Raw genomic sequence first — 24,358 nt, 5'->3', positions numbered from 1 at the left:
TCTTTGGCAATTACATTATGTAATTTGAGAGAGCTTAGTCTCTTGTTCCCGGAGTCGCTATCGCTCTTCTGGTCTTCGGAGCTACTGTCCGTCATCATTTGTACCTTTCTGTGCTTTTCCTTATTGATTCTTTTCCTGTTAGTGGATTTTTTGTTTTCAGATCGGCACACACATGGAATGTGTCCCATCTTTCCGCATCGCCTGCATGCTTTTTCCTTGAACCAGTAGTCCCTCTGGTCATGGGTGGATCTGCCGCAGCGATAACATCTCTCGAAACCCCGTGTCATTTCATGGGTGCCAAAGTCCTGTGGCCTTTGCTGTATCTCTGCAGCTCCTATTGCACTGAAAGCCTTGTCCAGTGTTAAATTTTTCTCAGAAGATAGCTTTTTTTGTGTTTCTACATTTAGGGGATCGCAGACGAATTTGTCTCGCAGAGAATCTGCCAGTCCTGCCTCGAATTGGCAGTGTAGGGTATCAACAATCTCCTTAAAATTCTTGTCCATCAGTTCGGCTGGAGTGATTAAGTTTCGTAACAGCTTGTATGTCTTTGCGCCCATTAGATCCAGAAGTACTGAAGCTTTTTTTTCATCTTCTATTCCATTTGCGGTGCAATATACCTCCACTCTTTCCACATATGTGGTCCAATCCTCTATCTCGTTATCAAAAACATCAATATTGCCAAAATTAGGCATCTTAGAAAAGATATGGCGCTTCCCGCGCTTTCCCGCCGCTGCTGCCGATGACAACGCTGTTTACTGTGGTTTCCGTTTGTTTTATTTTTTTATTGTTGGAGACTCGTTCCCGCCGGAGTTTCTCTCCAGGTCTGAACGCTGACCTGCTTGCCGCGCCGGCCATCTCCCGAGTGCTCCCTCCCAGTCCGTTATTGCTTGCCTCCGATTTAGCTGCCTGTCTCAGCTGTAGAGCCAGCCGCTGGATCCCCAGCCTGACGCCCAGGAAGGATTAGCGCAGTACCTGCCACCAGCTTGGCCAGCTGGTGAAACCACAGCTTCTCTCACTTCCTTGAGTCTTCAGGACGCCCGAGGAATCGATGACCTTGAGGTGCTGCCAAATTGCAGGTAAGTCCGTTTCCACTTCGTCGCCACTGTAGTGTCTGTGTGTTGATAAAGACACTGAAGACAGGAGTTGGTTCATAGGTATTTACTAAGCAAAGTCTGGGGGGAGGTTCTAACGGATATACACAATACACAGGCTTATATAGCCCGAGTGGCAATCACCGTCACCACAGCACACCTGGGGCTCTTAAAGGCACATACACTACAATAAGGTTCCGCACAAGAGATTCTTCGCAGAAATGAGAGCACTTAGAATTGGAGGTAACCGTGTGACGTGGGTCGGTAATTGTTTGAGAGTTAGGCGACAGTGTAGGGATAAAGGGTTTGTTCTCCGATTGGAGGGATGTGAAAAGTGGTGTTCCCTGGGGATCAGTACTGGGGCCTCAGCTTTTCACCGTATATATTAATGACTTGGATGAAGGAATAGAGTTGTATGGACACAAGATGGCTCCTGGGCTGGAAGCCCCGTAGTGAGTTGCTCTGCTCTTCAACTGTATCCTTGTTCATCCATTGCCATCCTTTGCCCTTTCTTCCCCCAATCTCCTCTCTTCCATTGCTTAAGATACCCTGCCTCTGATAGTGAAGGCATTTCAGCCCAAACTACAAATTTAAAGCTCCCCCTGCAGAGTCCACTGCCCATCCCCCAGCGTGACTTTATTCTCACTGAGCTCTTTCAACTGCCAGAATTCTGCTGAAACTTGACTTCTATCACCTGGATTTCTCTACCAACAGGACTACGCAGCTCTACTGACTGTTTGTTTGACTCAGCAGCTGTGACTCTGCTCTGCTTTTCAGTCGCTTCAAGTCTTAAGCTGCTGAATTCTTTTCTCAAATTGGTTTCCGATCTCCTGGACATCTAGACTATGTTTCTGCTTTGAACTACACTGGATTACACCACTACGTTTCTGCACTGGATTATACTGTAAGACTTAACCTGCTGTGTCTCTATCTCTGCTGCTAAGATTTTTTTTTGTTTTAAAAATAACTTTTGAACTGTGGCTGTGTCTCTGCTGAACTGGCTCTATTGGTTTTTCAGCTTTGTTGGCTTCTAGCTAGTAGCTGCTGTTTCACTTGCTGTCCGGTGACTCGTTCTACTAGTTTTCAGCTTTGCTGATCGCTGGCTTGTGGTTTTACTTTTTCTACGGTTACCTCCAACTTGTGTCAATTTCGCCATCATTCTTTCTGCATCGCTACCGACTCTCGTTCCTACGGCAACAACCTCAATCCTTGAATCTCTCTACTCTTCAAATAGCTTCTGGACTTCACTTGCCTGCTTTGGACAGCGGTTCGTCGATGCTCCGTGCCGGCTCCATCCTGCTTACATCAGCCTTGTCCTTCCATGGGACCTCTGACTTTGACCCTGGTCTCCCTACTATTGTCTCTAATCTATTCCCTGCTACCAGGAAATATGTATCCCATTAATTACTGCATTTAACCAGACCTATGTAACCTGAGCTTTTCCCGTGTGCGCTTTGGCTGCCGCTCCGGACCTGAGCCGTTCATTTCTTTCCACTTTTTCTCCCCCTTTTCCTTTTCTCTCTATCCCTTCCTGACCGCTCTCTCCTGTCATCATGTCTCCTTTCATCTCTCGGATACTCTGCCCTCCCAAATCCCTACCCCACTCCTTCATTACTCTTCGACCTGCCTACTCTACTGCCGCTGTCCCAGGCTTGACTCCCACTTGGATAAACCTACAGCTTCCCTCTGTGCCTCTTTTTGCCACCCTATGAAGGGCCCATCAAGGCACTCGTTGCTGCCTCCTTATGAGCAGCAACCCCAACTGTCCCATCCTACTCTCTCGCCGACCTGCCTGCCCACTGGGGGCAAATCTTGCCAATCTCCTCCCTGTCCAATTTCCCTCTCCCAGCGCTGACCCTGTGGATGCTGGCAGTGGGGAAGCCATCACCGACCCTCTCCGCATCTCCCTCCAGAATGTCCGTTCACTTGCGAACAAGGCCCTTGCCAATGGTGGTGGCGAGGGTGTGGTTGAGCAGATCGGCAGCTGCAGAAATATCGTGGTGAATGGAGGGCTAAAGTCTGGACAGTTGGGATTTCAAAAGTGCAGTTGTAATAAAGTTAGGAGAGTTTTTTCCAGGGACGGATACAGAAGGAAGTAGGGGTGGGGGGGGGGAGAGGAGGGCGTGGTTATCGTGGATGATTGCATCAACATCATGGCCCTGACAGAAACTTGGTTGAGGGGTGATGACACCGTACCCTTAAATGAAGCTTCCCCACCTGGCTATACCTTCCACTACTTGCCCCGCTCAGACTACCGTGGTGGCGGTGTGGCTCCCCTCACCAAATCACACCTTGGTCTGTGCCCCTACTCCCCCAGCACTTTCTCCTCCTTTGAGCATCTCGCCTTATTCCACCCCTCTCACCTCATTTAAAATTCTCGTTCTCTACTGTCCACGCAAGTACCATAACATTTTTATTACCGAGATATTTTCACTGCTCTCAACCCTCAGCCTCTGCATCGAGCAACTTCTCATCCTCGGTGATTTAAACCTCCATCTCAATTCATCATGCTCTCTCTCCTCTGAATTCACGAGCCTTCTATCCTCCTCTCCCCCTCCATATAAACTCCCCAACCCATATTCACGGCCACCCCCTCGACCTTGCCATCTCTCATGGCCTTGTACTCTCATTGTGTCAGTCGCAGATAAGGCCATCTCTGACCACTTCCTCGTATTGCTCTCCACCCACATCCCCCTTCCACCACCCCCCCCCCCCCCCCCCCCCCCCCCCAAAACCCTACTTCCTTCTGTGTCCGTCCCTGGAAAAAACACTCTCAACCCTATTACAACTGCACTTATGAAATCCCAACTGTCCAGACTTTGGCCCTCCATTCACCACGATATTTCTGCAGCTACCATTCTGCTCAACCACACCCTCGTCACCACCACCTTTGATGCTCTGGTCCCTATTAAAACAATTACTCTCTCGCCCTAGCCGTTCCCCCCAGTACGGCCCACGTGTTCGCTCCCTTAAGCCCAAGGGATGCTGACTTTGTCCGCCATATCCGTTCAAGTCAACGTCCCTTGGACTTCAGGGAGCAAAGATGAGGGCCGTACCAGGGGGAACGGCCAGGGTAAGAGAGATCTGGCTGGACCACATAAAGCATCATTGGCTCCTGCTCTTGTCTGCCAAAATTGCTCAGTATTCCAGAATCATTCTAGAATGCAAAGATAAACCACTGCTTCTATTCTCCATTGCTAACTGTCTTCTTCAACCCCTCTCCCGTCTCCTCTACCCTCACCTCCGACAACAAGTGTGAGGAGCACGTGGACTTTTTTGTCTCTAAGATTGAGACCATCTGTTCAGCTGCCTCTGCCACTTCCCTTCATTCCCCTAGCCCACCAGGCCAAACTTCCTCTAAGGTTCCCCCCTGCCCTAGCCCTGAACTCTCATCTTTCTACAGTTTCTCTCCGAACTCCCCTCGTGACCTCTCCGCACTCATCTTGTCCATGAGACCCACTTCCTGCTCCCTCGACCCTATTCCCGCCAAACTGTTGACCACCCAACTTCCTTTTCTGGCTCACATGTTAGCTGACATTGTTAATGGTTCTCTCATCAGGTACTGTTCCCCCTCTCCCTCAAATCTGCCGTCATCACCCCTTTCCTCAAAAAAACAACAACCTTTGACCCCTTCCGCCCCATCTCCAACCTCCCTTTCCTCTCAAGTCCTTGAATGTGTTGCTGCCTCCCAAATCCATGCTCATCTTTCGCGCAACTCCATGTTTGAATCCATCCAATCTGGTTTCCACCCCTGCCACAGTAGCAAAACGTCTCTCCTCAAAGTCACAAATGACATCCTTTCTGACTTTGGAAAAGGTAAACTATCCCTCCTCATCCTTCTTGACTTGTCTACAGCCTTTAACACGGTTGACCACTCCATCCTCCTCCAATGCCTCTCCACTGTCATCCAGCTGGGTGGAACTGCACTCGCCTGATTCTATTCTTACCTGTCTAATCGTAACCAGAGAATCACCGGCAATGGCTTCTCTCCCTGCTCCCGCATCATTACCTCTGGTGTCCCCCAAGGATCTATCCTTGGCCCCCTCCTATTTCTCATCTACATGCTGCCCCTTGGCGACATCATCCAAAAACACAGCGTCAGTTTCCACATGTACGTTGACGACACCCAGCTTTACCTCGCCATCACGTCTGTCGATCCCTCCACAGTCTCTAAGCTGTCAGACTGCTTGTCCGACATCCAGTTCTGGATGAGCAGAAATTTTCTCCAATTAAATATTGGGAAGACCGAGGCCACTGTTTTTGGTCCCTGCCACAAACTCCGTTCCCTAGACGCTGATTCCATCCCGCTCCCTAACATCTGTCTGAGGCGGAACCACACTGTTCGCAACCTTGGTGTCATATTTAACCCTGAAATGAGCTTCCAACCCCATATCCGCGGCATAACTAAGACCGCCTACTTCCACCTCCATAACATTGCCCGTTTCTGCCCTTGCCTCAGCTAATCCACTGCTGAAAACCTCATCCATGCCTTTGTTACCTCGAGACTTGACTATTCCAACGCACTCCTGGCTGGGCTCCTACATTCCACCCTACGTAAACTTGAGGTCATTCAAAACTCGGCTGTCCGTGTCCTAACTCACATCAAGTCCCGTTCACCCATCACCCCTGTGCTCGCTGACCTACATTGGCTCCTCGATTTCGCAATTCTCATCCTTGTTTTCAAATACCTCCTTGGCTTCGCCCCTTCCTATCTCTGTAATCTTCTCCAGCCCCACAGGCGCCACCCCCCCCCCCCCCCCGAGATATCTGCGCTCCTCTAATTCTGCCCTCTTGAGCATCCCTGATTATAATCGCTCAACCTTCGCTGGCTGTGCTTTCTGTTGCCTAGGCCCTAAGCTCTGGAATTCCTGGCCTAAACCACTCTGCCTCTCTTTCCTCCTTTAAGATGCTCCTTAAAACCAAGCTTTCTTTGACCAAGCATTTGGTCACCTGCCCTAATTTTCTCCTTATGTGTCACATTTTTTGTCTTCTGATGCTCCTGTGAACCGCCTTGGAACATTTTACTATGTTAAAGGCGCTATATAAATACAAGACTGTGGCAGATGGAGCTCAATGTGGGGAAGTGTGAGGTCATCCACATTGGATCTGAGAAACACATGTGAATATTTTCTTAATGGTGAAGGACTAGGAGCAAAGGGATTTAGGTGTTCGTGTACACAAATCACTGAAAGCTAGTTTACAGGTTCAAAATATAACCATAAAGGCTAATGGAATGCTGCCCTTTATCTCAAGGAGATTGAAATTCAAAAATGAGGAAGTGATGCTTCACTTGTACAGAGCCTTGGTAATGCATTCAGTTTTGGGCACCGAACCTCAGGAAAGATTTATTGGCCTTGGAGGGGGTGCAGCGCAGATTCACCAGAATGATACCAAGACTTAAAGCGTTAAATTATGAGGACAGGTTACATAAATTTTGCTTGTATGAGTTTAGAAGGTTGAGGGGTGATCTAATTGTGGTGTTTAAAATGGTGAAGGGATTTGATTGGGTAGATAGAGAAACAATTTTCTTTGGTAGAGCAATCCAAAACAAGAGGCCATAATCTTAAAATTAAGGAGTGAAATCAGGACGCACTTTTTCCCCACACAGGCTAGTGGAAATATGGACCTCGCTCTCCCCCCCCCCCCCCCCCCCCCCCAAAAAAAAGCCTGTGGATGCTGGGTGAATTGAATTTTTATTGACTGAGATCAACACATTTTTGTTGGGTAAAGCAATCAAGAGATATGGAACAAAGGCAGGTAAATGAAGTTGAAATACAGATCAACCATGATCTAATCGCATAAATAGTGGGGAACGTTGGACAGGATTCTTTATTCTCATCGTTATCCAGTGACGCCTGCAGGAAAGTGCATATGTAGATACCAGATGAGAACAGGCTCTGGATGAACAGTCATGCACTCCCTGGATTTCCCCCTCCTCCTCCTCCTAAATAGCTGAATAGCCTGCTGACATTTGCCATTGGTCCATCTGGCCTGTGCACTCCCATTACATTATTTCAAGTTAGGATTATGCATGAAGACTGGCCACTTGGGTGAAGTACTGGAGGGCTAGCAGTGCACTTGGAATAGTATGCTGACAGGAGAGCAGTGGAGTAAACTGGAAAATGTTCAAAATAAACTTTTGGGGGAGGGATGGCTCCTCTGTAATCAAACTTGATGCCTCACTATACAGTGATACTGAGATTGGGAACTCATCAGAGCATGGGATTGAACCTGCTGCCCATCCATTACATGGTGCTGCACATTGCAACTTCAACCTGCTAGAACTTTTAGTAGTTAGTTCACCTGTGTCCGAAAATCAATTAATTCTTGACACACCTGTACATTTTCAAGCATCTTGCTGATAATAAAGATGCGAATGGATTTGATACTATAGTTTCTATGTTCCAAGACTAAATTGGATATAATTCTTTAATGTTTCAAGCTGTTTCTGTTGTCTTTGTTGCAGTTCAGCCTAATTTCTGTCTTATCCTGTTGTCACCGATTAATCCTCCTATTTGTAAATTTTTCACAAGTTAGAGAACCAGAGTTCCAAGTAAACTGTAGACATGTTCATAACTATTCTGATGCAAGTTGTCCTTGTTCATATGTTCTTTGTTTTTGTCTAGGGTTAGTCTTTTATGATACTAAAGTAGCTGTGATTAACCGGGTTCTGAACGCAACAGTACAGCGGACTGCAGACCATGCTGCACCTGAAATAACACTGGATCCTCTGGAAATAGTGGGAGGTAAGAGGGGGAAGGGCTTAGAGTTGAGAGAACCTGCTCGCTGTCCAAAAAAATATATATATATAATAATTTAGGGGTTGGTTGGTGCAGTGGAGGTTTGTGCACTATCCTTTCCATAGTATATCGGCTTGACTCCCTGGTAGTTCTGCATTCCACACTTTGATGCAGTTCACACTGAAAGCTGAAGTATGTCAGTTTTGTGTTGGATAACCTAGATGTTTCAGGTCTGGGAGAAGGTTGGACTCTACTACAGGAAACTCTTTGGTATACGGGACCGGCGTGTTGCCGGTTGATCAAAAATTCTGGATGATGGAGAGGGTTGTCTACCGAGGCTATTTTTAACAAAGAAAAATTAAAAATCAAGAAATGTGCAGTATACAGTAATTGGGTACTCACCTACAGAATGTTGTGTTAAATGGATGGTGGAAGATGCTTGATTAAGTACAGTACTGCCAGTTGAGGGTAATGCAATGCAATGACTACCAGCAGAGTGGGAGACACACAGTACCCCTGTAAAATGGCAGATCAGAAGAGACTACCGGCAGCGCGGGAGAGTCAGACTCCTGTTATTGAGGTCTTCCGACAGCGCCACGAAGCCGAGTAATGGCAGTTTGGAGAACTACCCCCACTGACTAACTCGGCAACTGCGGGAGACTCAGACTCGGCAACATTGCTGGTTATTGAGGTGTTGTTTTCGGAGTGAGAATTTTGCTGGTTAATAGAGAATCCCGGATATTTGGGTGCCGTTTAAACAAGAGTTTCCTGTACTGATTGAGGGCTGATTTGTATCTTCGCTTATTCTAGACTTGGAAAATCAGAGCGTTTTCTTAACCGTTTTCCAGATTGAATAAGATCGACATGTTATCGCCATCTGTATTTTGTATTTTTTTTCACCTTTAAGTCAATTATTTATCTTTTTAAAGGCAGCTACTGATTGGAGGGCTCAGCGTATAAGAGGCACTGCTATCCTCTAGCTCAGCAAACTGCACGAGATTGGAGTATTTATTTCAAAGATTTTTAATTTCAATTTTCCTTGTATTTATCTTCATTTTTAAGCACCTTTTTGTTCGGTTACTCAGCATTTTAGCGACAGTTTAGAAAAACATGATGTAATCTTGCACGGGTAAATCCAGCTTTTGTAGCCACTGCAGACCCAAGGCACCACTATTTTGTAAGACTTGTGTCCATCATTAAATTAGTTCGCTCAACAACAATATAAACTTAATTTAATTCCTACTTGTTTAGTGCTTTTTTTAAGGATGGACACTAATTGTATGTTTTAAGAGTCATAAATAAACGTACTAAAGTGTGCAAGAGACATAGGGAGGCAAAATTAGAAGCAAACTGAGACAATCACGGTAACTAAAAGATACAGATTTTTTTTGTTTTTTGTGTATGAGCAATACCATTGGAGATGTACTAGTTTCTGTGCCATTTCAAATCCCTGGCATGCTCACGGTTTTCCTTTCTTTAAATCATCGTAGGTGAAATTCGTTCATCAGAGAACACCTACTTCTGCCAGGCGGCTCGACAGCTGGCGTTAGTGCCTTCCTCCCAACTCTGCGTCAAGTTGGCAAGTGGCGGGGATCCAACCTACGCATTTAATATTCGCTTCACTGGCGAAGAAGTACATGGAACAAGTAAGATGTATAGAGACAGCATTTTGTTATTAAAGTGAGAATTGCAGCAGCAATAAGTGAGTTGTGAACATAAAATCATAAGAAATAGCAGCAGGGGTAGGCCATTCAGCCCTTCGAGCCTGCTCCGTCATTCAATAAGATCATCACCTCCACCTTCCCGCACTATCCCCATATATCTCGAGTCCCTTGGTATCCAAAAATCTATCGTTCTCTGTATAGTGTGTGATACATGTTAGTATAAAGCCTGGTATAGATCTCTTGTTTCCAAACCCCCTTTCTCTTTCTACCCCCCCCCATATTTCTCTCCTCCTCTCTGAAGGCGTGGACTCCTGCTGGGGTGCAGGTTCATAGACAGACAGTGCCTTCCCCAAGTGGTTGTTTTTCACTTGAGCCTCGATAGAAAGTGTTGGCAAACTATTTGACATTGCCGAGACAGACAAGTCAGTTACTGTGTTCACCTTGCGTCCAGGCATGTCTGCTTTCCAGCAGGGGTCACTGAATAGTGGTCAGCAATGGGAAACCTGGCTGATATTTCCCCTCCCTGGAGATCAGTTACAGCAGCCCAATTGCTTGTCTGGCTCAGGTCAAGCTAATTCAGCACAAAATGGAAATCAAACATCATCTAGTCTGTACAGCTTTGTGATACACTAGGTGGTACTTTTATGTACTTGGCTATCAGGGGCATTTACATGCCACAGTTAATAGAAGTACGTATCTACAACCTAGCGTGGACCCTGTATGCAGAGATTATACTTTGTCTACTTACACGTTCAGCTGATGTAATTCATAATCTATCATTTTTTATGTTACTTCACATTATTGGATATTGCCAATATTGCTCTGTGTAACTGACTCAGGTCCTCTCTAGAGTGTCTTGCCCACCAATACTTCTCTTCCTACCTCCCTGTGAGAAAGTCCTGATATTTCCCTTTATTGTACATATTGTACAAGCCAATATAATACTCAAGTGTAAATAACCTTCAATGTGCCTAAATCCTGGCTGAAAAATAAAGCTGTGGGGACCACAATTGTGAGTGTAGCTTTATAAAGCAAACATAACTCTCTTTTGTTTCAGTGTTTGATACGGTGTTACTTTAAACTTTTTGCTCCTCTTGCAGGTCTTTCCTCAAATTTTGCTTGCTTTTTTCCTTCTCTGAGATCAGATTTAACTCGAGATATCCTGGAGGGCAGAGACAACTCCAAACTCCCCTCTCCTTTTACTGACAGCTTGGTTCAGTTGATAGCCCTCTCACCTGAATTAAAAGACTGTGGGTTTAAATTCCACTCCAGGAATAGAGCACACAATCTATGGTGAAATTTCAGTGCAACACTAAATAGTGCTGCATTCTCAAAGGTGTCGTCTTTCAGATGAGACATTAAACGTGCTTGTTGTGGTGGTTCAGATGGACTTAAACATCCCATGGCATTATTTGAAGAAGCAGAGTGAGTTCTCCTGGTGTCCTGGCCAATATTCCTCCTACAACAAATACCACCAAAAATGGATTAACTGGAAATTTCTCATTTGCAGCTTTTGGGGCCTTGCTATGTACAAATTTATTGCCACATTTGCCTACACAAAACAAATAAATTGTAACTCTGTTCTTCAAAACTTCTATTCTGCACTTTAACAGTAATTCATTGGTTGTAAAATCCTTTGGGATGTCTTGATATGATACGATGCTGTATAAATACAAGCTCAGTTTTTCTTTTTAACTTCCTCGCTGTCCCCTCCATCCTTACTTCCGACACAAGATGAGAGAGACTCTAGGACTGTTTCATATCCAGATTTGCTCAGTTGCCATGTCTCCTGCTCCCCATAACCAACCCTGAGTCCAAAATACTTTGTGACATCTCCCACCCTTTATCAGACTCCTTTTCTCCACCAAAGGTGCAATGGCCTACTCTTGTGCTGTAACTTCTATGATTCTACCCCCATCCCTACCAAGCTGCACCGGCTTCCTGACCACCACCCCATTGATTTCAAAACCCATCTGCTCAACCAATCAATTCATAGCCTAGCTCCACCCTACCTCTAACCTCCCCTACAGCCTCTGTCCTTGTTCACTCTCTTTGTTCTTCTGATTGGTTCACTATATGTGCTATCCATAAGTGTCCCTCCGCTTCCTTCCCCGCTCCACCATTACACCCTGGAATTCTTTTGCAATTCCTTCCATCCTGTCCCATCACTCCTGACCTTCAAATGCCTCCTTAAAATCTGACTCCTCAACTGCACTTTTTGGAGTATGTTGGGAAGTTCTCGCTACATTAAAAATCCTCTATTAGTGCAAGTTGATGTTCCTTGACTGGCCCAATGGTTTTTTTTGCTCCACACATTATTCCTACCTTTTAATTTAACACTCCAGAGTCAATGTGCCAAAGGGCGCCCCCCCCCCCCATTTCTGTTTCCAGTGTCTCACTGTGTTGTTTGGATTCTAGGTGGGTCATTCCGACACTTCCTGTGGCAAGTATGTAAAGAATTACAGAGTTCAGCACTTTCACTTCTTGTGCCTTGCCCGAGTTCTGCAGCCAACAGAAACAAGGTAATGACTGCAGTAGATAACCAGTCAGGTATGTAAGAGGTTAGGTGAGTTAGGTTCAGATGATGATGATGACAGCACAGAGAGTTTCCGTCATTATTATTCTTTCCTGAGAATCCAGATATGAAGATTCCACCACACATCAGCTTAAAATACACAGTAGGTCTGCAAGCATTTGAAAGGGTAGAGCTGCTCTGTCAGAGGGCGCCACCTAAAAACAGTATGGCGTCTTTCTCTTTCAGGTGCTGACTGAGCTGTTGTGTATTACCACCATTTTCTGTGTTTAGTTCAGATTCCCAGCACTCACCTTTTTTCTTTTTGTTTCACCCCATCAAAGGTTTTTGCCCTTGAAGGTTTTGATGCTGAAGTAGATTGTTGGCATTTACACCGAATCAGTGAGTGTTCTCTCTCAGACTCACCAGAGTTACAGTATGAAGCATCAGTTAACATTCAGTCAAGCAGACTTGCAGCAATTACAATTTTTGCAGGCATTATATTAAAAAGAAATCTATATTTTGAAAGTTACAAAGAACACCCAGTTTTTGAGAGTTGAACACTTGCCTGCTTGCTGTGTGGGATAGCTCCCTCCACCACAATTTTAAATCTGACTGCCAAATATGATTCATGTTGAAATATCATTGGTCTTGCTGGCCCATTTCCAGAATAGGGATGACCATGAGGGAGCCACAGTAGGGAACATAAATTGGCAGGATTATTGGATCTAACTACATGCCAGTTGACAGAATGGACAATTTCCAAGTCAATGCTGCAGAAAATCTTAGTGATATTGACCTACAATATTTCCTTAATTACTCTCCTGAAGATGTTAACTTCTTGGGGTGGTATAGATCTGCAGGGACCAGGTACCCTGCAGTACCTTGTCTAAGTGGCCATTCTTCATGTGTATGCCCAGGCAGTGAAATCTTAGGCTATTTGGCCAATGGAATTGACATCCAAGCTCATTCCTGTCCTTGCCTGATGTCTCCATCCCAGCAAGAGACAGTGGATAGTGATTGGGAGTAGGCATAGGAGTTTCCCCCACACGGTTTCTCCTGTCCTAAATTTTCAGACTAATTACATTGTACATCTTGTGTCTGGTTAAACACTGTTTTTAGGGCAAGCACATCCTGACTCCTGGCCCAATAACATATACAGAGGAGCAGCTGCTACACTTCTTTGGGCAGTTACTTGGAATTGCTATCCGAGCAGATGTCCCGCTCCCTCTTGATCTGCTCCCAACATTTTGGAAGACTCTAGTTGGTGAGCCACTGGATCCAGAGTGGGATCTGCAGGAGGTTGACATCTTGACGTACAACTACATCAAGAAGTTTGAGACTGTAAGTAGTTCAGTACCTGCGAGGGCTTGTATTTTAAGATTGCACTCTTTCCCCCTCCTCCTCCTCTCTCTTCTCCCCCCCCCCGCCCCCCCCCCCCCAACATGTGCACTTTTTGAGCGGTCTTGGCTTTTTGTGTTGGTGTAGGATTCTGCTTCAACTGAGAAGCTTAAGGGTTGACCCTTAGGAAAGACACAACAACAGATGGTCTTAGTTCAACTATTTTACTTGATTAGTCAACAGTAAGCAAACAATACATACACGTCCTTGGTACAAGTCCAAACGATTGATTAGTTCGTTGAGCTCTTGTAGATCTTTGTGTGGGGAATCAACCCTCCCAGCTGCTTAGTCTCGCAGTCCTTTATATCCCCTGGGTCAGTCATATCGATGCTGATATCTGTCTGTCTTTTTACGTGATGTTTTTCCTGTGTGTTCCACTCTTGGTGCGTCATGTCGTACCGGCCGTCTCGGCAATTAGGGTCTTGACAAAGTCGCAACATCATATTCCGCTCTTCTCTCAAGGTTTCAAATACATTCATATCTTCTTTCAACACATACCCACAGGATTCAGTGTCAGCAAACTCAATCAAAAGCAGTGATTACATTTAAGAGACATAATCAAGGACACTTTGGAGTTCCATAGCTTTCTTATCGAAGAGTCTATGAATTGAATCGGCCTTTGTGGTACCTAGGCACTTATCACAAAGAGGAGCATAAGACCTAATCAACAGCTAAAGCCTCCAAGGACAAGCTTTTCTCTGTTAGCTGCAATAATTTCCACTGCCTGTGCACAAGGTTTACTGGGTAGTTTTTTGGTCAAGTAAACCATGCATTTAAATGGAGTCCACGTCCTTATTACAGATACATTTACAAATACATGATCGTGTACGGTTTTTTCACTCCCTGCACCTCCAGAAAGCGGTACAAGTTATACATGCATTCCTTCAACCCTGAAGGCTTGGATTTTTGGAATGGATTCCTCTTGTACATGAGTGGTTAGGGCACTGTATGGAAGGGCTTTGGAGTGGATTTCCCTCTTTCCAAACATGCCAACTCCCTGGAGGTTTGGGTCTTGTGACGTGAGGGTCATGTACATTTGCAGTTGGTATTGGGGGTAATTCATTATAAGAGATGTGATGTTTGACTGTTTTCTCTGTGACTCTTGTGTTGGATTGTGCTTCACACGATTCTGGTAATTCCAGATTAATGATGAGACAGAACTTGAGGCACTGTGTGCTGAAGTAACATCACATCACTTGACCACAGAGAGCCCTGAATCTCCCAACAAGCCATGTTGTAAATTCAGCTACATCACCATGACCGGCGAGGAAGTGGAGCTGTGTCCCGGAGGCAGAAATATCGCTGTTATGTGAGTAAATGATTAAGTTTACATCAATATGGGCTCCGCCTGCTGTGCAACAGGTTTAAACACTAGCCTCCCAGCCCTGCTGCTTAGAGTCCTGCCCTTCAAAGGATGGGAGAACTACTGCATTTCTCTTACTGCAAGTTAGCCTCATCGCAGCAATCCGGGATCGGTACTGAAGAGCATTGTATCTTGATGCACTGCCTTCCTAGCTAAAGACTAGGAGAGCTTGAAGAAAATTAGAAAAGTGGGTTGGAATTAAAGAAAGGTGTAAAATAACATTTTAAAGCTGGATTTAGTGACAAAGAGTAAAAGAGGCAATTGTTTCAGATGCCTAAAATGTTTTTGGGGGGGGTGGGGGTGTTTGTTTTTTTTCTCTCCTCCATCGCAACAACCTGTCGCTTTGCAATGCATCGTATTTCAGCCAGGAAGATGCCAAGTAATTTACTCCCAGGCATCTGGCATTTATATAGCAGCTTTAACATAGTAAAATGTCCCAAGGCGCTTCACAGGAACGTAAATCAAACAAAATTTGACACCGAGCCTAGGAGATATTAGGACAGGTGCCCAAAAACTTGGTCAAAGAGGTAGGTTTTAAGGAGCGTCTTAAAGGGGGAGAGAGAGGCGAAGAGGTTTAGGGGGGAAATTCCAGAGCTTGGGGCCTTGGCAGCTGAAGGGACAACCGCCAGTGGTGGAGCGATTAAAATTGGGGATGCTCAAGAGGCCAGAATTGGAGGAGGTTACAGAGATAGGGAGGAGCGAGGTCATGGAGGGATTTGAAAACCAGGATTTTAAAAACAAGGCATTGTCGGACATTTGTGAACCGGACTTGGTGCGAGTTAGGATACAGGCACCAAAGTTTTGGATGAGCTCAAGATTATGGAGGGTGGAAGTTGGGAGGCGGGCCAGGAGAGCATCGGAATAGACAAGTCTAGAGTAAACAAAGGCATGGCTGAGGGTTTCAGCAGAATGTGAGCTTAGGCAGGAGCAGAGACAGGTGATGTTAAGGAGGTGGAAGTAGGAGGTTTGGTGATTGAACAGACATGGTCAGATAGGTTGTGAACAGCCTCAGACAATGGCCAGGGAGAGGGAGTGAGTCGGTGGCTAGGGAACGGAGTTTGTGGCAGGGACCGAAGACAATGGTTTCGGTCTTCCCAATATTTAGTTGAAGGAAATTTCTGCTCATCCAGTACTGGCCGTCGGACAATCAACGGGACAAATCAGACGGTGGCGGGGTCGAGAGGTGGAAGTAAGTAAGGAGAGAGCAAGTAGGTAGAAGGTGTGCAAGAGTGGCTTGGAGCAAGCTGCTGCTTTGATTTTACCTTTTTGGGTGTGCATCTGCCCTCCTACCTCGGGGGAACCTTAGGAATATGTCACTAGCCTCAGTGATGCATGGCATTCAGAGAAAAAGGGGAAGCAGGGAAGCTTTCTCCCAAAGGCGAGATGAATAAATGGCATTGTATTGAACCAAAGAGTTCAAGGTGCCTTGGAAACTGCAATTGGTCTCTGTCTGGGACAAAAAGAAAAGGTTACCACACCCGATCACAGTCCAGCTTGTGTTGGAATGTCCTCATAGTAAGGATCGGATTAAGCTCAACTGTGATGCCCACAGTCAAAAAGCCCGACCAGTGCTCAGCACCTAGGTTCATATATGGACCTGAGCAAGGCTGCTTCATATAGAACGAGAAGAGGGGATAAATGGAGGAAGAGAAGTCTTTTTTTAAGGTGAGGGAGCAGGTCTCTGCTACAAACTCTTTCCACTGTATCCCTCCCAACCTGTACTGTTTTCATGTTTCTATATTTAATGCAAAGTGTTGAGCCATTGGCATACCGCTTACTCCCTGATGTCATGCTTTAAGCCTTAATGTTCATTTCATTTTGTACAGATGGGAAAATAAAGATGCATATGCATCAGCAATACGAAATCTGAGGCTACAGGAGATTGAGAACACTGACTGCATGACTGCAGTGCGTGCAGGGCTTGGCTCCATCATTCCCTTACAACTCCTGACAATGCCAACACCCCTGGAGATGGAGCTGAGGACATGTGGACTGCCTTACATCAACCTGGAGTTTCTCAAGGTACTTAACATTAATCATTAGTGATGAAGTTCAGGAAACTAGTCCTAGCAAGCGCTTTAATCAATGCACCTCACCTTCCTATAAATCAGTCCCATTGCAGTTGCAGTACTTCATTCAAAATCATCCAGTTTATACTGCAAAAGGATTTGGAGACCAGTAGCACAGCATTGTTTAGATGTCCCAAATGTGACTTTACCATTCTGCCTGTGGAGTTTCTTGATGTTGGGAAGGCCTATGCAGACAACCAACATGGAAAATGTATGGGTGGACTGAGAGCTCTGTCTGCTGATGGCCTCAGATGGCTAAAACTTTTTTTTTTTAATTCTACTCCTTCCCAACATCATCTTGCTTGACTATGTAATTTCTTAGTCGGGAGGATGTTTGGTAACATATTCCCAGGTGTCTGCCAAGCCACTGTTCAAGTAAGTTAAAGTCACACAAGAGTGGCTCAAGCTCATTCTCCAGTTTATCTCTCGGGGATGCACCTGGCTTCTCTACCTGCTTTATCTCCCATACGGTGTTAGCTTTGGCCACAAGTCATCAATCGACCCTGTCCGCCTCGACGATGCATGACCTAGGGAGATCAAGGGGAAGGCCAACACTGAAAAAGCCACCGGCAGAATAAAATGGAAGCACCAGTAACCACCATTGCTACTGCCAGTGCTTTGTGAGGTGATGTTCTATATCTCCAGAGATAACACTAATTTTTGAAGAGGATTGATTGAATTGGAGAATGCTCCAATCACTGACTGTTAGAATCTGAATTGAAGTGCCTTTGAGTAGAGTGAAACCTGGCACTTGCTAACTATAAGACCAGCTGGTTACTGGAACTTGGTCTTACAAACTCAGCTTGTGCTTACCTCGGCTCCCTCGTACTGTTTAAAATTCGAGCTTGAAGTAAAGCAGAACTGCAAGTATGGAGTTTGTAAGATCGGCCATTACCAGTAACCAACTGGTCTTGGTTAACAAGTGCTCCAGTCACGGGCACTTTCATTCCAAGTTTAATATTAAACTGTGGTCAAGCGCAGAGCATTTGCTGACTAAGAATAGCTGGAAAATTCTTTCACTGTTAGTCGGAGATAAAAAGGCATTCGAACTTTAAAGCATATTGCCCATTAAAAATGAAGTGCCAGTGAGTGGGTCCAACTCTTACCTGGGGGGGGGGGGTGGAGGTATCTCATGACTGCCAACATTTATCACCTTTTCCATGCAACCATTCTGCAATGTTTTGCCACAGTAAATTGCTTGACCTGGTTATGAAGAGTGGCTGGTAGAATATATTTTTTGGTATTGCTGATTATGGACATGTTTGTGCCTTCATTCCTCTTTCACTTCCCCCTCCCCCAGGCTCACACCATGTACCAGGTGGGACTGATGGAGACCGATCAGCACATTGAGTTCTTCTGGACAGCGTTGGAGATGTTCACTCAGGAGGAACTCTGCAAATTCATCAAATTCGCCTGCAACCAGGAACGAATACCATTCACCTGTCCATGCAAGGACGGAGGTCCGGATACTGCCCACGTTCCACCATATCCTATGAAGATCGCCCCTCCTGATGGAGCTGCAGGTAATCTGAAAAGTTGTCTATGTCCTTGTGCTAATATCACAGACTGTTGTTGACAGTCCTTTCAGCTTTAAATTAGCACTTGAGACTGCTTTGTCACACTGGTGAATATTTTCTACTACTCCTTCTGTCCCTGTATCCCGCACCAGCCAAGATGATAGGAATGCATCCTCCTGGTGATGCCACGCTAGGCTAGGGGCTGATTTGGCTTTCCAGATTTTTATCTTGTGTCCATGAAGAAGCACTTGAACTCTGCAGCTGAGTGTGTGACTGACATCAGAAACTCGCAGGCTCAGCTAGAGGCTCACTCTCTAACACCGTGTGCCAGTGTCACCTCAGAACCATTGAGAGGGGGGGTGGAAATCTGAATTGTTCCTGAGAAACCGAATTTCTCTCTTTACAGAATAGCATGCTGTTTCAGGAAACCTTTGGGAAAGGACAAAAATGTGACGCATCAAAGAGCTGGGTAGGATGGGAATATTTGCGTTTAATTTTTGTGTATTTTTAGCAGAGTTGGGAAGACAATACTTTAGGAATTTTTCAATCTAGTTACTAATGAGCAGTAACAATTCGAAACACACCAATTTACCGATCTTGTCCACAACCAGGAATTCCTAATTTGAGCTGTACCACTGTGGAAAGATGTTGCGCAGAGAAAAAGGTATTTTCCACCAGAGAGGAAGGAAAAATTAGGATCAACCTCCCAGCAACTGGTTTCAGGGTGGCCTCGTTAGAAGCAGGCAGGCTGCTCAATTTCCTAGCCACAGGTGGTGCATGACATAAGGGAACCTAGAAGAAAAGTATATTTACAAAAAGGGACTGGGGGCTTTCATCATTCAGCTGGCAAGTGCATTGGCCAGATGTTTCACTGAGCCATACAAGCCAAGAAGGTCCAAGGTTCAGTTCCCAATCTCTGCTGAGTTGCTCATCACAGTCAGGGCAGTGGTAGAGCTGCTGAAATTTGCCATGTCACCTCCTAGCTGAGGGAGGGGAAAATCAGCCAGGGTTCCCAGTCCTAATTGCTACACAGTAATTCTACAAGGTGTATAGAAATTGGACAAAAACTCAATCGGGCTCAGCGATGTTGCGCCCAGTGGCTGAAAAGTCTGTTGAAGCGCAGTGTCCAGACTTGCACATCAAGAGCTGCTGTCTGTGGAACCATACACCAGAGGGAGCCTCCCCTTCAACAATACACATATTGCCAGAGAATACAAATGGGTCTACAGAATGAGTGGGTAGTGAACATCGACATTGACAGAATATCATCGAACCATCGAAACTTGTATAAGATGGATTTTATGTGCAACAGTAAGATAGCATCTGTATCGGGATATATACTGCTAGGAATTGTTCATTTCTGTTCTTCTGCCTCCTTTTATGTTCAGGTTCACCAGATTCCCGATACATCAGGGTGGAAACCTGTATGTTTATGATCAAACTTCCTCAGTATTCCTCACTCGACATCATGCTGGAAAAGCTCCGCTATGCCATCCACTACCGCGAAGACCCCCTCAGCGGCTGAGCAGGACACACCTGGAATTCCCAGATCCTTTCACAACAGGCGGCGATGCCCGAGGGCCTCCTTTTAAACCCTGCTTTTAAGAAAGAAAAGGAATCGCGGTGGAAATGCGGATGGAATCAGAGCCGCGGTCGGGAGCAGTTCGTCCTGAACCGGTTACGAGCAAAATGCTTCCATGCTGGTGCAAACTTTCTTTTTGTAAATTTCCATTTCTATTGATGGACTCAAAATGGTGTGTTGCTGTCTTCTCAAGCAGCTATTCCAAGAGCGTACGGTGCTTTTACCACTACAGCGGTGTACGTTACTGTACCTTTAAAACACACGCTTGTGTTCAAACAGGATAATAGTTCATTGTAGGATATAATTGTTTTTATACTCTGATCTTAACTTTGGAGCAGCATTTTATCCTTCATGTTCTGACTGGAGGAAAATTATTTTACTTTTCCTTGTGCACAAGCACACACATGGGGACATCATTCAAAAATTAGACAATTCTTCTCTTCCGGATCAGCTTTGGCTTCTAAAATGTCGTCAAGTAACCACACGTGCGTGCAACAGAATCGAAATGCTCCAAAGTTAACTTGTTGTGATCATCAGTGTACAGGAAGGCTCACCTCCACCTCCTGGAAATGAACCTTCTAGTTATAGGTGGATTTATAGGAATCATGTGACCCTGGCCACCTCCCCTTTTCTCCTCCTCCATCCCCTCAAAAAAAAAGTGAGTACTTCTGGTATATTGGATCAGTATATTTACCAGATACCTACTTTGCCATCAAGAGTCTCCTTGCTTCATTTTGCAGGAGTCCTGCTGACTGTCAGTGGTATTAAGGCAGCCAGTAATGTAACCAGGACCCTTGAATTGGAGCTGGGGGTAGAGGAATTTAATGGATATCTCATTTTCTACTGACAAAGATCCTTGAAATAGACCATAATTCAGCAGAGCCTGGTAACAAGATTGGGAGTGGGTGGTATTGAGACACAGTTATCTGGAAACTTATTTTGTGCCAGAGGTCAGTTTCTGATGTACAATTGCTGATTCAGTTCACCCCCTTCATTTTCCCTATCTTTCAAATTACACCCCATTCCCAGCTGAGTGGGTGGACAGACTGCTGCCTCCTAAGAGCTCTGTCACGTTAACAGACAACTTGGATGCGAGTGAGTGTGGCCCATAATACTTCCAAACCCCATTTTATGTTTCTCTTTCTCCCCCCTCAGAAAATGAAGTGTCTGGCCCCTGCTTGGCTGAGACTGGCTTGCATGGAGCATGCATTGTAACCCTAAACCAATGCATCACAAGTTCAGTGCCCCCTCCTCATTTTAAATTTTCTATATTAAAGTTGAAATGCAAGCAGTAGCATGAGCCCTAATTAATGAAAGAAAAAACTATCCTGCTGTCGATTTGATCTGAGAATTGCTATGAAAATAGCCCACGTTACATACAAACCTTCGCACACAGCCCAGTTACACACATTTCCACCCTTGGGTTTTTATTTTGTGACTCGAGTGGTGTGATTCAGTAAGTTTAACTTCATAGCCCTTTTGGAAACATCCAGGATATTCTTTTACTGTTTAAGTACTGTATGCATAAAAGCTGCAAAACACATTCAGCAGTAAATTGGTTTACTGCATTGTAAAATGCTACCCTTGGTGCCAAATGTTGTAGAGCATCTTTAAGAAGTATACTGCTCAGAAGAGGCATTGAACAGGTACCGTGGCTTGCCGCCCTCACTCATCACCCCCCAAAGCTTCCTTTTATCCAAGCCATTTGCAGTTTAGTTGTGTGTGTGTGAGAGGAAAAAGCATTTTGGCACCAGGAGTAGGAATGGCTAAAACGCAGTCAGAAGGGGCATGTAAACTGCAAGGACAAAAACATGTAAATGGTGTGCCACAAGTAACGGAGAGGGGCATAGTTCAGGCTCTGTACACAGAGCTGCTCTCTAATCTGGTTGGGAGTATCCACTGCTATCTAACCTGAGGAGGGAGGTCTGCATTGTAAATGTACATTGAGGACACAGCCATAGAGATCACAAGCTGCTGTTATTTTGAATATCTGACCACTCTCTCTAGTATTCGAGATGAGTGCGCACTGAGCGTGACTGAAGGCACATTGAGAAAAGCTGTTTGTGTTTGAGTTTTTCTGCCTACATTTAAATTCCTACTATTGAACTTGGCAGAGTGTAGTGAATGTACCACATGTATGCACGTGTGGCTGGTTTACCTAATTACATGTATTTTTCAGATTATGAAACAGGAAAAGGTTCGTTCAAATTTGTTTTGGCCCCCAAAGGTCACGGGTATAAATCTACAGCTGCTTGAAATGTTTTTTTTGCATTTAGACCATAGAATATCACTAAGTTTGTGAAATGATCCAGCAGTCATGAAGAGTTGTACCTTGGGATAAGCTTGAAAATGAGAGCTGGAACACAACAGAACTTTGACCTCTTGCAGCCTTCTCTGTTATAGTGTGTCCCTGACATTATGTTTGAGATTTCCTGAGTGGGAGCGAGGGGAGAGGTTCATGTGTATCCTCCAAAGTGCATTAATGTAAACCCAGATTAGGTAATAATCCCTAGCATCCCCTGTAAAAGAGTAGCCAATTCTTCACTATGTCTTCATACAAAGAAAATGAGTGTACTTTGGCTTGACAAAGCAAAGAGGAACATGGGAGATTTTATTTTTTAGTACAATACCCACTAACCTGTTATATTTATCAAGATAGCTTAGCTCATATCAATGAAACTAATACCTAAAACACTAGCTTTTAAAACTATTCTGGGAATCGGAGCAATTTTAAGGAATTGAAGAGCTGAGGTCACAGAACTAACTGCTTGGACACATGATGCTACCATTTTTGTAGAAAGATGATGTTAGTACTGGGCGTCAAGCACACAAGGCAGGAGAGGCAAGAGGAGCAGGGATAATGTCTCAAGGGGCATGAACCTGGGAATGTTGCTGGATTTATCCCAACCCTTTGCAATGCAGGAGGTTTGACAGGTCTTAAAGCTCGCGGTAGGAGGAACGCAGAGCCTCTGGATACTTAGTGTGTAATGTAAACTATCATAGGGCGTAGAGTGCATATTTTTCTTTTCTTTTGCTGTGCAATGGTCAGATGGCCTGCAAGTATATGTGAAGGGCCTGTTTAATAACTGAGTGAATGAAGGTTTTGTGTAATTATAGAGTTGTTATTTGGCAGACAAAGAGCGTATTGACCCACTGCCAGTGTTGGTGGTGGGAGTTTATTTTTGTTGGGTGCTTGCACATTTTATAATCAAATTATACACACCACAGTGTAATCTTATATACACAGTACACATACAGATTTCAGTTATGATAAAAATTCTGGAGCCAGATTTGCTGTGAAAAGATGGTCTATTTTATTCACACTGGTTTATAGATTGCAGTTAAAGGGTGAGTGTTTCAGCCAGCCTGATTGCTTTGTGGCAGATGAACCTTGCAGTGAGGGGACCAAGATTCAGCTGATTGGGATAAAACAGATTGAAAATATTCAGAACTATAATATGGCAATATACAGAAACAAGCTGGCCAATCAGGAAAGTTTATTTGCTCATTTACTTTAAAATATACTGTTAAAGTCATACCCCTATAATGACAAACAAGTCTTAACTTTAAATCATAAGTTTTTCCAATATCAAATGGATTCAACAACTTAAGTGTCAGGCCAGAGTCTGAGCAGAATAGAGAGATTGTTCCTGTCAAGTGACCAGCTCAATTCCCTATGGTTGATTCAGCCATTGTTTTCCTACCAGGTTCATGGAGTACAAAGGGCAGCATGTCCAGCTTTAAAAAAAAAAGAGGTATCAGTGTTGCTTGTATGAACCCCGACACCAGTGTGGATCTGGCTCTTTGTCCCTGCCTTGTTAGAGTGATGTGGTGCTGGCTGTGGTAATGTTAATCTGCTGCTACAACTGCTCCATTTTACTGAGAGCAACCAGATAAACTTAAAAAAAAAAAAAAAATTTTAAAGGACATATCAACATACAGGTGTTAATGTGCTCTGTACAGTCATTGATGTATATTTATTGTGATTATTTATGAATGCATCTTTAAAATCATCTGTATTGTTGATCTAGTCTGCATTGGTACCTAAAGCAGTGATGTATGAATGGGAATTACATTCATATTAAACAGTTGAAACAGATTTTATTCTGAAGTCATTTGTTTTTAAGGAAAAAATTATTTCCATTAATTGGCATGTTGTGAGCTAGAGGAACTAAATTTATCAAAAGAACAAAGTAAGAGTTTAGGAGAAATGGTTTTATGCAAAAAGTTATTGGGCATGGAATGCCCTACCAGAAACAATAGGGGAAGCCGAATCCATAAAAGCTTTTAAAAGGGATGTGGATATTCAAAAAAGAAAAATATGGAAAGGGCAGGGGAATTGGACTAAGTGGATAGCTCCGAGCCAGCACGGGCACGATCAACCAAATAAATGGCTGCCTAATTCTGATTCTAACCATG

General features: G+C 44.6%; 1 protein-coding gene across 5 annotated transcripts in view; it reads left to right on the top strand.

The window, feature by feature from the left end:
- Window positions 1-24,038, top strand: part of hectd4 (HECT domain containing E3 ubiquitin protein ligase 4) — a 268,113-nt gene extending 244,075 nt beyond the window's left edge. For all 5 annotated transcript variants that reach the window (XM_085961398.1, XM_085961396.1, XM_085961397.1 and 2 more), the window contains exons 69-76: window positions 7,718-7,837; window positions 9,322-9,477; window positions 11,914-12,017; window positions 13,130-13,351; window positions 14,551-14,717; window positions 16,598-16,793; window positions 18,141-18,363; window positions 19,746-24,038. In XM_085961398.1, coding sequence (XP_085817524.1) covers window positions 7,718-7,837; window positions 9,322-9,477; window positions 11,914-12,017; window positions 13,130-13,351; window positions 14,551-14,717; window positions 16,598-16,793; window positions 18,141-18,363; window positions 19,746-19,882 — 1,325 coding nt within the window. In that variant the 3' untranslated portion in view covers window positions 19,883-24,038. The remainder of the gene's footprint in view (window positions 1-7,717; window positions 7,838-9,321; window positions 9,478-11,913; window positions 12,018-13,129; window positions 13,352-14,550; window positions 14,718-16,597; window positions 16,794-18,140; window positions 18,364-19,745) is intronic.
- Window positions 24,039-24,358: the final 320 nt, after the last annotated feature.

Source organism: Somniosus microcephalus, chromosome 19, assembly GCF_052327205.1.
Source record: "Somniosus microcephalus isolate GS21.2 chromosome 19, FLI_Smic_1.0, whole genome shotgun sequence".
NCBI lineage: Eukaryota > Metazoa > Chordata > Chondrichthyes > Squaliformes > Somniosidae > Somniosus > Somniosus microcephalus.
The sequence above is the reverse complement of the archived record's forward strand: the minus strand, read 5'-3'. Positions and strand labels throughout refer to the sequence as shown.